This window comes from Tyto alba, unplaced genomic scaffold (assembly GCF_018691265.1).
Source record: "Tyto alba isolate M040663 unplaced genomic scaffold, T.alba_DEE_v4.0 Super-Scaffold_41, whole genome shotgun sequence".
Lineage (NCBI taxonomy): Eukaryota > Metazoa > Chordata > Aves > Strigiformes > Tytonidae > Tyto > Tyto alba.
This window is the reverse complement of record NW_024881317.1, coordinates 23,755,788-23,768,707: the sequence shown is the minus strand read 5'-3', so window position 1 is coordinate 23,768,707 and position 12,920 is coordinate 23,755,788. Positions and strand designations below refer to the sequence as shown.

The 12,920-nt window shown below is 50.2% G+C and overlaps 1 protein-coding gene across 2 annotated transcripts in view; it reads left to right on the top strand.

The window, feature by feature from the left end:
* LOC104367396 (mucosa-associated lymphoid tissue lymphoma translocation protein 1-like) overlaps positions 1-12,920 on the top strand; it is a 29,371-nt gene that overhangs the window by 7,089 nt on the left and 9,362 nt on the right. For both annotated transcript variants that reach the window (XM_042804262.1, XM_032990490.2), the window contains 5 exons: positions 5,464-5,641; positions 9,299-9,373; positions 9,989-10,116; positions 10,372-10,503; positions 10,633-10,784. In XM_042804262.1, coding sequence (XP_042660196.1) covers positions 5,464-5,641; positions 9,299-9,373; positions 9,989-10,116; positions 10,372-10,503; positions 10,633-10,784 — 665 coding nt within the window. The remainder of the gene's footprint in view (positions 1-5,463; positions 5,642-9,298; positions 9,374-9,988; positions 10,117-10,371; positions 10,504-10,632; positions 10,785-12,920) is intronic.

Genomic DNA, 12,920 nt, shown 5'->3' with positions numbered 1-12,920 from the left:
TTGATGCCAGGGAGGAGCAGGGATTTGGAAATTTTCTGATCAGCTGTTGAATTAAAAGAGAAGAAATTGAACTTGCCTTTGCGGGGCGCAAGGGCAACCTGCAGCACAGTGTGCAGCAGTGCCAGGCTTGGCAGAAGCCCCTAGATAAACACCGTTTAGTTTTGGCCAGGTTACAGGGAGGCAAAGTAGGCATTTCTCCATCACATCGCTTACCTCCAACAGTATGGTCTCATGCTGAGGTTTTGGGGAGCCAGTGCTTCTGATGGCAAATGGGAGATGGTGTTTTGATTTTGCTTTAGATGACAAAATCAGGGGGATTGACTGTTGATTGCCCCCACCACTCTCCTTTGTGAGGAGGGGAGCTCCTTTTGAGTGGTGACTGTTACAGCTGGCTATGATTTTCTTGTTTCTCTTTCCTGATGGTCTAATTTGGGCCTCTGACAGCCCTTTGCAGAAGAGCATTCCCAGGTGCAGGTGGCTTTGAGGTTGGGCATTGAGCTGATCGCACGCTGTCCTCCGTGGGAAGTGTTCCTCAAACACAAAACCAACCAGCAGATCTTGTGGGTCTTAAAGCAGATGTTCAGATCTGGTAGTGACGGTAGCTTCTCTGGGGTTTCTGAGGTTCTCCCAGACAGACAGATATCCTGAAAACACCTTGCAGATTTTTTTTTTTTCGCTTCCAAACCTCAGTGCGAGACTTATCTTTACCACCCTCCCAGCTGTGTGGCATACCAGGGCACTCAGGCAGCAAAAGGCAGCGTGGGTCAATTCCAGCCTGGTGTTCAGCCTGAAGTTTGGAGGTTGTGCAATGGACAGGGACATGGCCACAAGTGAAGCACTGCAAAGCTGCTGTGTTCCGGGAAGCACTGACTCAGCTGGGGAGGCTGAGCTGGCGGGGAAGGGCACTACACGGTTGTTGCATCTCTGCCTGAGCACGTCATCTGATAACAGGGTATTCCTATGACTTCACTTGCAGCTTCCTTTAGTGGTTGCTCTCTGAAATCCCCTTGCATCTCAGGCTTTACCTCCTCGCCCAGGCCACAGTCATCCCAGAGGGGCTGCTATGCTTTTTCCATGGTGCTGCCATTTCTGCTCTCTGTCTGTGGCACGTGAGGACCAAATGGCGTTTTATCTATGGTGCTTCCCTTGTTTTCATAAGCATTGGAGAGAAAAAATATTTGGAAACAGCAAAGCTTTCATGCTGTCATGCCTTATTTAAACTTCTAGTGCTTTTCTGAATTCATGGCCACTGATCCTTCCTGGCAAAATTGATTTTGTGCACTGGCAGGGAAAACATTAACAGCTGAGTTACTGAACCTTGATAAGTCTTAAGTGTTTGCTAGGCTTAGCCTTCTCTGAATGGTGGTTTTCTTTACAGCTTTCTAAGATGAGTGGTCTACTATTATTTGGAGGCAGTGAACCCCAGTGCAGGCTGGTCCCAGCAGCACAATTGAGTTCAGGACTCTTGCTGTAATTGGTGGCAGCCAGACTTAATGGTGGGGTATTGGGTCAGTCTGCCTGCTGATTGCCCCAGGGTTTCTCCGTCTGAAGTGTGGTGCCTCCTCCAGCGTTTCTTCAGCTGTTTTCCTTATATAAAATCAAAAGAATCAGGTGAAGTACAAATCACTGAAATGAACTTATCTTGTTAATAAAAACACACATTTGGAAGAAGCTAAAAACTCCTCCTAAACCCTGTGTATCGATTTTTCAAGGCACTAGCTCGAGGATAAACATCTAGAACTGACTGGGAAGTTTTGGATTCACATAACTCGTACACATGGGAAGATAGAGGTGAGACAGCAGCTCCAGGAACAACCTAGGCAGCCTGTTAAAACTACAAAGACCCCAGGGGTGCCTGTGATAGCTGATCCTGTATGTCCACGTGCATGTGTCAGACGTGCACCTCCACATAGGCATCGTGGTGCTTCTACCTGTTTTTTCTTGTTCGAGGAACCTGGAGGTACCATCTCCTGTGTAGTCAGGAGAGCTTCGTGTAGACATACGGAGTGAAGCAGGGAGCTGGAAGGAGAGGGCTGATCAGTGAAAGGCTGTCACTGGGCTGAAGTGAGAAACTCTGGTCTAACACAGACACATCTGTCAGCGCACCTGAGAAGTGAGTCTGGCTGTCTCCTGAAGCTTAACTCCAGCAGCAGAGATGCTGAGGCGTTCATGCCTCCCTTCTGCTGGTGCAGATCAGAAGAGAGGGCTTAGCCGTGTGGGTTAGTGTCTGAGCATAGTGCTTGTTGTTGCTTCTAGAGTTTTATTTAGCTTCAGGATACTGATAAGAGCTGAAAAAGATGTGTCTGACCTCCCTAGACCTCCTTATTGCAGAGCTCTCTGGGTGGCTGACCTCCCCTTGCATGTCCTTACTGACCTGTCTGTGATTCACTCTCCTACAGAGGTTGGTGGGAAGGAATTTTGGAGCCATCAATACAAGGTCAGGGTCGATTGTAGCTCTCCTTATCTCGTTTTCAAGACTTCCGGCCATGGAACCCACCACTTATCCACTTGCCTGTCCCAGGCTGCAGCACTCTCCAGGAAAGTCTTTCTTCCAGTCAAACATGGGTTGGTGCTCATTGCCCCATGTTGTATGATCTACACCAGTGAGGAGATTTAGGCTTTGTTGTCTCTGTAACTGCACCTCCAGGAACTGTAGGCCGTCTTCCTCATCCACATCTCCAGGCTGTCTCAGCCCAGTTCCTTCTCCTTCTCCTCCTAGGCCCTGGGCCCCAACATCTTAGTAGCCTCTGCTGGCCTTTTTCCAGCTTTTCCACCTTCCTCTTGAACTGAGATCCCTAAAACTGGACACAGAATCTAAGTGGGGCCTACTCAGGGCCAAGGAGAGTGGTGACAGCTTCCCTGGTAATCCTGCATCTCCTGGCACAGCTCTGTCCCCAGTTGGTGCTGGCTCACCTTCAGCATGGTGTCCACTGTGGCCCTTATCTCCAGGGTTGCTGTTCAACCAGTACTGAGCCCCAGCCAAAATGCTGCCTGGGTTTATCTGCCCCATTGCAGCACTTTGTCTTTCTTATTGTTGAACCTTCTCTGAGATTTCCCAAGCCCAGAGCAAAAACTGGTTTCATTTTCAGGCACAGGAATATTGTATAGCTGCATGTTCAAGGTCATCCAAAGGCTTCTCTAATTCACCATATGGAGGTGGTGGCTCATCTGGCTGCTTTTCATCCAGGTCTCCTCTTCGAAAAGCTGCAGAGGATTTTTGAAGGCCCTAAACGTGCCCTGAGTGGTCTAATTATGAAACCCTCAGGCAAACGAGGAATGCCCCCAGATGTTATTTTGAGAGTCCTAAAAAGTCCTAAGTCAAAAAAATGTCAGAAATGCAACAAGAGCAGAAAGTTGCAGGTGAAATACTAGGGATATGCTGTCATGCCTTAATTAAGATGCATGCTGACATTTCCTGTATTATAAACAGTGCCTGGAGCTTCCCCTTTTTAATTTGGTACTCGGAAGCGTGTCTCTGGTCAGCAGTTTTGACTCAGGAGATGTGGGAAGAGCACTGAAATGTTAGCTCAGAATAAAAAAACCCTTTGCTTCTCTAGGCAAATTGTTGGCTTTCCTGCTCAGGAGGAGGGATTAAGTCCAGGAGAGGTGTGCAAAGTTGCTCAGCTGATGTGAAACTCATGTCTTTTTTGATCTGAATGTGAGTCTTTGTGGTTTATATAGCATGGGGAGCGCTTGGCTGTGCATTCAGGGTGCATAACAAGACTCAGAAGTTAGAAGATTTGATGATTGAGTCATTGTTTGTGGGCTTTTCTGTAATACTTCAGTTTTTCCATGTGTCAGTGATGCTGCCTGGTAACTGATGTCATCACCTCCCTTTCACGTACATGAGAGAGGCAGAGGGACAAAAGCCATCAGCGCTCGATGACATGAGGGGCCAAACCTCTAGCGCCTGCATCGGATTTTTCCAGAAGGCTTCATGTTTTATACTTTTTTTTGTAGTTGCAGGGGAGGTTCTTGTGGCTTTGATTTGCAGGTTATGAAAGTTTAAAACTTCTGCAAATCAGGGCCCACTGTCTCTGTAGATCCACAAGAAGAGGAACCCAAACCTAGTGGGCACCTGGGAAAACAGCCATTTGAGTAACTTTCCATTGTCCTCTCTGAAAATAGAAACCAAAAGTGACTTGAGGCCTTTTTAACTATGAGATCGTGCTTTCCATCCTCCATACGATGGGATCATGCTTTCAGTCCTTCAACTCCCACCCCATTCACTGCATTCCCTGCAGCATCAGAGATCAAAGCAAGTGTCCTGCAAACTACAGGAGCAGGAACAGTGAAGGGAAAATAGAGGAGAGGTTACTCAAGTCTGACTGAAGAATTTCGCCTGCTTTTGCCTTTTAGCCACTTGTTCCCATTTCTGACTTCTCATTCTTCACTGTCCCTCAGTTGTGGTAGTGCAACTGTTTGCATCACCTCGCAGAGCTGCTTTTAACCCATTTCAGTTCCCCAAGCTGGCTTTCACCAGCATCCCCCCAAGCGTTTGCATCGGTGCTGGGAAGAAGTAGCCAGCCTCTGTGCAGCTTCCCTTTGGGAAGCCACAGCTCACACAGGGATCCCTGTGCAGGAGGAAAGCCCTTTGCCAAATATAGGGGTGGGAGAGAAGCACCAGCTTGGGCCATGCCAAGCTCCTCAGTTCTGACTTTCCAAGCTGCATGTCCTGGTGTTGCCATCCCTTGTGAAGGCAGCAACCACCACTAAGTTTCATGCGCTTCAGAGTCAAACTCGAAATCAAAATTCTTGTTGGGTATTGGACTTCCCACCAATACCTGGGTGAGTTGGACTCCTTTCCCCCCTTATGGGGCTGGTATCTGCTCTGAGGTGGTTGAAGCGTGTGGACCACATGTTCTGGACATCTGGAGAATTCATCTCTCTTTGTCTTTCTCATTTTTCACCGGCTTATAGGTGTGTAAATACAGTCAGACCTTTGAAATCTGGACAGTGTTTCCCGTTACCTAATCTAATGCTAGTCTCTCCTCCAAAACTAGGAAGCTGAGGAGCTTCTCATTTAAAAGACTGCTAATGTATTTTTCATCATGGTAAAATACTTTGTCTGTTGTCATATTCTTGCAAAGAGCTGATGATTAACCAAAACTTTGTACAAAGGTGACATTCAGCCTGGCAGATGCTGAGCTTGGGTGTTGTAGCGCAGATGGTTATGCAAACGTGTAAAACCCGTGACTTTGGGGTCTGCTGACAAATGGTGCTGGAAACCACAAGTACAGGAGAGCCTCTCAGGGCTGCTTCTGACTCTGCTGAAGGGAATGGACTGGAAAAAAAAGTAAAAATTGCGAGGTCAACGTAGCTCCAGTTTCATAGGTGCTACTGGTGTAGGTCTGCCCTGCACCAGTATCCCTTCAGGACAGGAGGTGGGACATGGCCCTGGGGAGCTGGTTACAGACCCGCAGGTTCACATCATGACTCATCCTCTCCTCTCCCTGTTCCCAGCTATATTCTACTACGCCGGGCATGGGTACGAACATTCAGGGAGGAACTACATGGTCCCCATTGATGCTCCACAACCTTACGCCCCTGAGAACTGCATCAGCGTGCAGAGGATCCTTCAGAAGATGCAGCAGCAGAAGACGGCCCTGAACCTCATCCTGCTGGACACTTGCAGGAAATGGTAGGGTGCTCTTACCCCCTCCCTCGCCCGGAACGGGCCGAGTGTGGCATTCGGAGGGGTCGGGGGAAATGGCTGCCAGCCTCAGCCCCTGCTCCAGCAGCAGGCTTCTACACAGCCACGGGGGGTGTTCCTGTGGATTGCCAGGGCCACGTCCCTCGTTGTGGTGCTGAGGCCAGGCCTCTGTCAAAGTTTACTGGGCTGCATCATAAAATCAGCAAGACTGTCAGGTCTTGCAGGATGTCCTGGGAAGACCAGTTGGTCACGTATTAAGTGCAGAGAGCATCAGATGCTGCCTGAGATCTGCGGAGAAGGGACTGGAGACCCTGCCTTGATTTTTTGGGTTGAGGAAGCCTGGCAAACACAGGCGAGTTACTTAAATCCTGAGGAGGGATGGCTCTGCCCTGGCAGAAACAGTTGGACGAACCTCGGCATGGGGTTTGTCTTTTTGTGTTTCAACCCCCTGCACTGAACCACCCAACCTGGCAGGCTGTAGCAGCACGTCGTTGACCTCATGCTTCCATGTGTTTTCATGTGTTGCCCATGTGCTCAGGCTGGAACTGTTTAGCTCACCTCTCTTCTCCTGTCTGCGTTCTTGTTAACATCTCTATGAGAAGAGTGCAACATGATGGGGAGAAGATTTTAAACTGTGCTACTTGGGTTTTACTGGCCTTAAATGCTTCTGAAGTGGTCACGTCGTGAAGTGGGACCCAGGCTGCTGCTGACGTCAGAGATCAGCTTTTTCCCTCTGTCTGTGAAAAGCCCATTATCCTCCCTTGGCCTGCAGATCTCTATCCTGCAGCTCGTAGGCTGCAGAAAATTACTGCTTGCCCACTTTCAGCAGGGAAAATGTCCCGCAGAAGCTGTCACTAGTTCACTTATTTCAGTCTCCTGAGGCAGATTTACAGGTCAGAAAAGACCTGGAGGGCAAATGCAGAAAAGTCTCCCTCTTCCTCCTGTGGTTCCTGCACTGAGAAGGACCAGAAAGACAATGGGGATTTTGAGATCTCTGCCATGAAAGAGCTGCCAGTCCCTGGAAAGTTGTTAAATCTTTGATGCTTTTTATCTGCAGAGGTGGGAATGCTCACTTTGAAGAGCTTACAAGCTGGCTGCACTGGGATCTACGCTGCTGCCGCAGCTCTGAGTCACCAGCATTGCTGGTGCTTGATGTCCCTTGATACCTGCCCTGAATGCCCCGTAGGGAATCATCCCCTTCACCCCTTCTTGCTCGCCGCTGCCACTGAGAGCAGAGCATGTTGCTTTCCTGCACTGTCAAGTGCTCCCCAGCACATGGCAGCACCTTGCTGCTCTCCCCAGCTTGATACTAGGCAGGGGATGGCTTGCAAGCTGTGCGGGAGAACCTCTCTCACGGCTGAACTGGTGGAACTGGGCTAGTGTGCCTCTGGGCTGCTGGTGGCCCATCCGAGAGCAGTGTGTGGTGGGGAGGCAGTGTGGAATGGTCACAGTCTGTGAAATAGCTTTTGAGCTGATGTCTCCTTTCTTGGCATTGCCAGAGGTTTCAGTGCTCACTGGAGCCTTAATGGCACTCTGGGAAAAGGATGCGATGTGACGTTTAGGCATGGTTGTGTGGCTGTTCTCTCTCCTCCCCCAAACCTCACACTTCTTTCCTCCCTTTTCCCACAGCAAGCACAGCACTTAGTGCAGTAGGTGTTATCCCTGAGCTCATGGGTGATCGCTCTAGAAGTTCTCTCCTGAGCTCATTTTTCTTGAGAAGTCACTGTTTCAGCTCAGCAAAGCATCTGGATTTCATAGTTGTGTGTGTTTACACAGCTCTGTAAAACAAGGCTCCTGGGGCCTCCTTTCCCAATGCCCTTTTGGTTGGACTGATGCTGCAAGTCTGCCGACAGTTCACTCAGCCATGCATGAACCGTGTCTGTGCTAAGAAGGATCTTACCCGGAGTATCTCTTCACCCCATATGTCAGCATCAGAAATGCCAAAGCGATGAGAAACACGTCCCCCTTTGCCAAGTGGTAGCAGATGTTCAGCTTCAGCAGGGGAGGAACCAGGAACACGGAGCCTGTGTGTAGCCTCATACATTTATGTGCTGATTTTGGGTGGATGTGATTGCCTCTTCCAGGAATTCCCTGATTTATGAGGGTTTCTAGCATGTGCCATTTAGGGCAGAAGGAGGACACCATCTCCTATCTGGGATGCAGATCAGAAACAGATTGCATGAGATGTGCTGTGTAACAGACTTTTTTTAGGTCTGGAGCAGGAGGGAGCGCTGCTACCTTCTCCACTGTCAGGTCTCTCCCTGTGTTCAGTCACAGTCTGGAAATGCCTCTGCTGAAGCTTGTCTTCTGCTGGGTCAGGGGATCACAGCCACAGGGGACCATTTCCACCGCAGGCACTAGCTGGCCTTGCCAGAGCTGTGGATGCCTGCTGTTGCCATCACAAAAGGTTTACATCAACTCGTGTCTGCGCAGCTTTGGGTAGATGTCCCCAGAATGGGGACAACAGGACCTCAGCTTATTTTTGGACCCCATCTCTCATTTCTCCTTGGACCTGGAATCCCAGATTTCTGCATTCATTTAGGAGCAGCTGAGGAGCAGAAAAATCTCTCTGCTCAGTGTTCATATTTAGAAGCATATCTCCTTTTCCACATTTTCTCTTCTGATCATCTACAGAAAACTTACACAAGCCAGATGAATACTGCCATTAAACATCTCCAGACTGCACCACCAGCAGTAGGTAACATGCTGGCTGCTGGCAGTACAACCATCCCTTCTGCTCTCCTTAATGTGCCAGCTTCAGCCTCAGGAAACTGTGCTGGAATTGAATAACAGAGAATAACGCTGCCTCTGTGCCTGGCTCTTATCCCTGTGCAGTTGGGAACAGCTCCAAGTCACTGGTGTAAAACTGGAGGCAGCCAGTCCCCATGCTGTTCAGTCTGGCTGCAGTTAGATGGACAAGGCTTGGCCATTAAGTGCAACCACAATACCTTTTTTGGTGGAAGCCAGGGCTGTCGCCCCAGATCTACCTGATTTTGGAAGTAACAGGGGCTGTGCTCATTGAGCTGCATCTAGACCAGGGTGGCAGGACTGGTTTTGGGCTTCAGGACCCAGGTGCATGTCCTGATCTTATCTCGGTGAGATCTGGAGGTGTATCAGCCATAGTGTGCTTTGGTTTCCTGCAGCAAAAGGTGTGTACATGTGCATGATCTGGAAGGGACTTGTGGGGCACCCCAGACCCCTGGGACAGGCAGTTGAGCCGTAGCCATGCGATGTGCACACCTCTGACTTCTTTAGGGACAGTTGTCCCTTGGGCCACACTGAACCCATATGTTCTCTGCACCGTGCTGCTGCCTGGATTTGTTAAAAACCAGCCTCAGGAGGGAGGAGGTGTGGTTGCACCCACAGCTCCAGGCTCACTTGCAGGGCAGGGAGCAGCTCACCAGTGCAGAGAGGTCGAAGCTGTCCCTATCTGTTCATTTTCCTGTGGTTTGTGTTCTTCATAGGACTCCTACCTTCAGCCTCCGTTGCTGCCCAAGTAATACGGGTGGTTATATTTGATGCGAGGGTTGATCTTATTGCCATCCATAGGAGATGGACTTGGTGGAGCACATGGGCTCTCTCCCCTCCAGGCATATGCTGGCAGGTGTCCTCAACACCGACTCAAGCCTTCGTCTCTTCTTCCAGGTACAACCCGGACTGTGCCCTCTCCCAGGTGCAGCCCCTGGAGCCCTGGGGCAACACCGTTTATGGCTACGCCACGTAAGTGCACCTTGGCGTCCCCACACCATGACACAGGAGCAAGTGCTGGCACAACCACATCTCACATCCTTTCATACACAGTGGCTTTGGAAGCTTGAGAGGGCTTCTCTCATGTTTCCTCTGGCTCTTACCCTCCATCTCCAGCATTTGCTGTTCAGGCACTTCTTTCCTTCCTCCTGACATCTCTGATGGCAGTCTGTGCAGCAGTTACAGGTTATGCGTGAAGGTGGCATCACCTCCTGCCACCTTTCCTTCCAGGCCTGAGCCTGATTCCCAAGGTTCATGTGCTATGAGCAAGCAAATCACCTGAAGCTTCCTGAGATGATGAGTGTTGCTTAATGCTCCAGTGCTAGTTCCACTGGCTTTTCAACTGCTGTCACCCACCTAGGCTGGCAAAAGAGGCTGTGCTCTCCTCTCCCATCCCCCTCCTCTCCTTTGTCCCATCCTGTACCCTTCCCACCCTCTCCTGGGCCAAAACCAAGCACTTTGCATCACTACTTGAGGAGGTAACTCAGACTCAGCCAACAGAGGTTGGATGGAGTCGGCAAGCCCTGACTTACCCCCAGGGCTTTGTGCCTGTTGCAGAAATGTGAGGACAAGCCCTTACTCTTGCAGGAGCGAAGATGCAGAAGCCTATGAGTTGCAAGATGGGGAGTTCAGCTCTGGGATCTTCATGAAATATCTGAAGAAACATATTCTGCAAGAGAAGAAGGTTACGCACATGCTGGAGGATGTGTTAGAAGGTAAGGGACAAGCTAGAAACCATTTGCTTCAGTAGCAGGGGGGAGAAGAGATAGCAGCAGAAACTGGGTGGCTCTACAGCACCCCATCCAAGCCAGCCAGCCATCCCTCCCTAAAAACCAAATCACAGGCCATGCCCCACGTGAGCTTTTAGTAACCTGGCAGCAGTGCAGAGATGTTCATATAGGGTCTGAACGGTAGGGAGATAATTAAGGAATCTGACGTGACCCTTGCGCCTCCAAACTCTCTCCCCCCAGACATTGGCCGGGATCCTTTGGTCACTGGGAAGCAGGTGATGGAGATCAAACACACACTGAAGGACGCCCGGTCCCTGACAGACCCGATCTGTCCCTTGGGAGCAGCTGTCGAGCGCTGGGGACGCAGCCGTGGTAAGCCATGCAGAGTGTGAGTCGGGGGGAGAAGGCTGGGGATCCCCGTGTCCCTTAGGGACACGGAACTGCAGGGAGGTGCTGGCAGGACTCTCCGAGGAGCTCACCCCTCTCGGCTTTCCCTTCCAGAGCCGCTGAGCAAAGTGATGACCTTCCCCTGCGGAGCACGGGTGGAGCTCCGCTTCCACCGGCTCTTCTCCAACGTCATCTATGTGTGTGCCAAGCTGCAGCCCCCGCCTGCCCACGTCGCCGACATCCGCCTCCTGCTCTGCCAGCCCACTGTGAGTCCTGGTCCCCTTCCCCTGAATTCCTGCCGGGCTCCTTTCTCCAGGACAGAGTTAGGAGGGTGGTTAGCGTGAGTCCAGGGGGTCCCGAGATCTGGGAAAGGCTGAATCCATGTGGAAGAGGGTCCCCTCCTCTGCTACCTCTAATGCAAATAATCCTCTTAGCAACCACCTCTTTGAGTGCTCCTTCCACACATCAGTGCCCCACAGACTGCCTGCCTTCTTCCTAATGCATCTCAAAAAACGATTGGGTGCCAACTTTGATGCCTTTAACCAGTTACCCCTCAGATCAATTTCTGGCCTGCCTGATTAAATTATTGCATTTAATCTGATTGAGGTGAAGAGCCTTTCTGTTCTCCGTGTTTGGAAACAGATCTGTCTTTGAGTCATGCCTTCTTAGCCCGCTGTGCTAATATATCTTAATGCAACAATATATTTCTTCCCTGCTGAGCTGTACCAATTTCCTCGCACCCTTTCTCGCACCTTTCCTAACAGTCCATGTGCCCAGCATGGTCTTTTCTGGTGGTCTCCACGGCACCTCTAAGGATTTAATTTGCTGCTCCTGTTTACTAACCATCTTCCTCATTTTCTGTAGTCCTTTTGCCGAAGCGTAGTGTGACTGTGGTGGATTTTTCGGCCCCTGTTGCTTGTGGAGGGATGCTGCCCCAAAGTACGTTGTGGTCACTGACGCAGCGCAACGTGTCCAGCAGGTTTGGAGCCTGATCCTGCCCGTTGCCAAGCCGGAGCATCATTTCCCCTCGTGAGCTCTCTAACCATGCATGAAAATCAATATGTGTATGTGCGTCCGCATGCGTTTGTGTGCATCCACCCCACATCAGCGACTGTGGGGGAAGAGGAACCCAGCGACTTGCTCCTGTGTCCAGAGCTATCTCAACAGGGATTGGGGAGACCAAAAAGGGACCCCAGTATAGCCAGAGCAGTAGGATCCCCATCCCTATCCTACTCCACGGCAGCGCTAGCTCACACTGACCTCCAGTGGTGTCTGCTGATGTGGCAGCACATCCATAGGATTGCAGTTCATCCGCCCACCTTAGGCACCCACAGCAAGGCCACCCACTCTTGCCTGTGGGACCACAGAGGGATGCACGGGTATCTGCAGGGGGGCACCTGGCTCCTTTCAGGATCTGGGCAAGCTGGCAGCGTCCTCACTGTGCCAACCCTCCTCGGGGATGCTGAGGGGAGCTGGGGGACAGTCTCGGCCACACTTGCGTTACTGAGACGCACGAGCTGGAGGGTGAAGGCCAGCAAAAACAGGCTTCATATGAGGTGCATGTTATAAGCCCCAAGGAATGAGCCCAGGGAGCCATTGGGCTGAGGAAATGGTAGTTTTCCCACCATTTGCCACATTCTGCTTATCAAAGTGACTTAAGCAGAGAGCCTGGCCTTGCTGTAGGGCTTGCTAGAGATAATTATGATGGGATTTTCTAGTACTGGTACATTTTCTTTAGTTATTCAGTGGCAGTGTTCTCTCCTATCCTGTGTCTGGCCTGGCTTGCATTTTTACTTGACAGTCACTGTCTTTGGAGAGAGAGGCTGCTGTAGAACATACGTAGAAAGGAACGGTGCTGAGATCTAAGGAATTCCCCTTTTCTTGCTCTGTACTGTTTAAATGCTCACTTTTTTTAAACTTTTATGTTGGATCCTGTTTTCAAGGCACTTGATCCGGAACTGTTTGACCTAACGCCTCTCCAGTCACCTTTTCCCCAATTTATTTAAAATATCTGAAACTCTGGGCCAGCCAAAACTCTGGCCTTGCCAATTCCTGGACATCATCATCATTAAAAAATGCATTGCACCATGGGGAAACATTTATAAATAATTATGAATTGGCTAAAAAAATTAGTTTAGAAAATCCTTTTCTCCATTTCCTGACTCCTACACAGCCAGAAATGATAAAGGAGGCTAATGGAAGGAAATACATGCCTGCATGCACTGTAATTAGATTGTGGAAGTCATTGGCGCAGGAGGCTATTGAGGCTGGGAATTTAGCAGAGTGCAGATACTTGTGGATAACGAGTTGCTGTCAGCTGAGGGGCTTTGAATCTCATGTGTCAAGGCTTTAATTGATCCCTCAGGATGAGGTAGCTCATTGTCCAGCTGAATGTCTTGAAG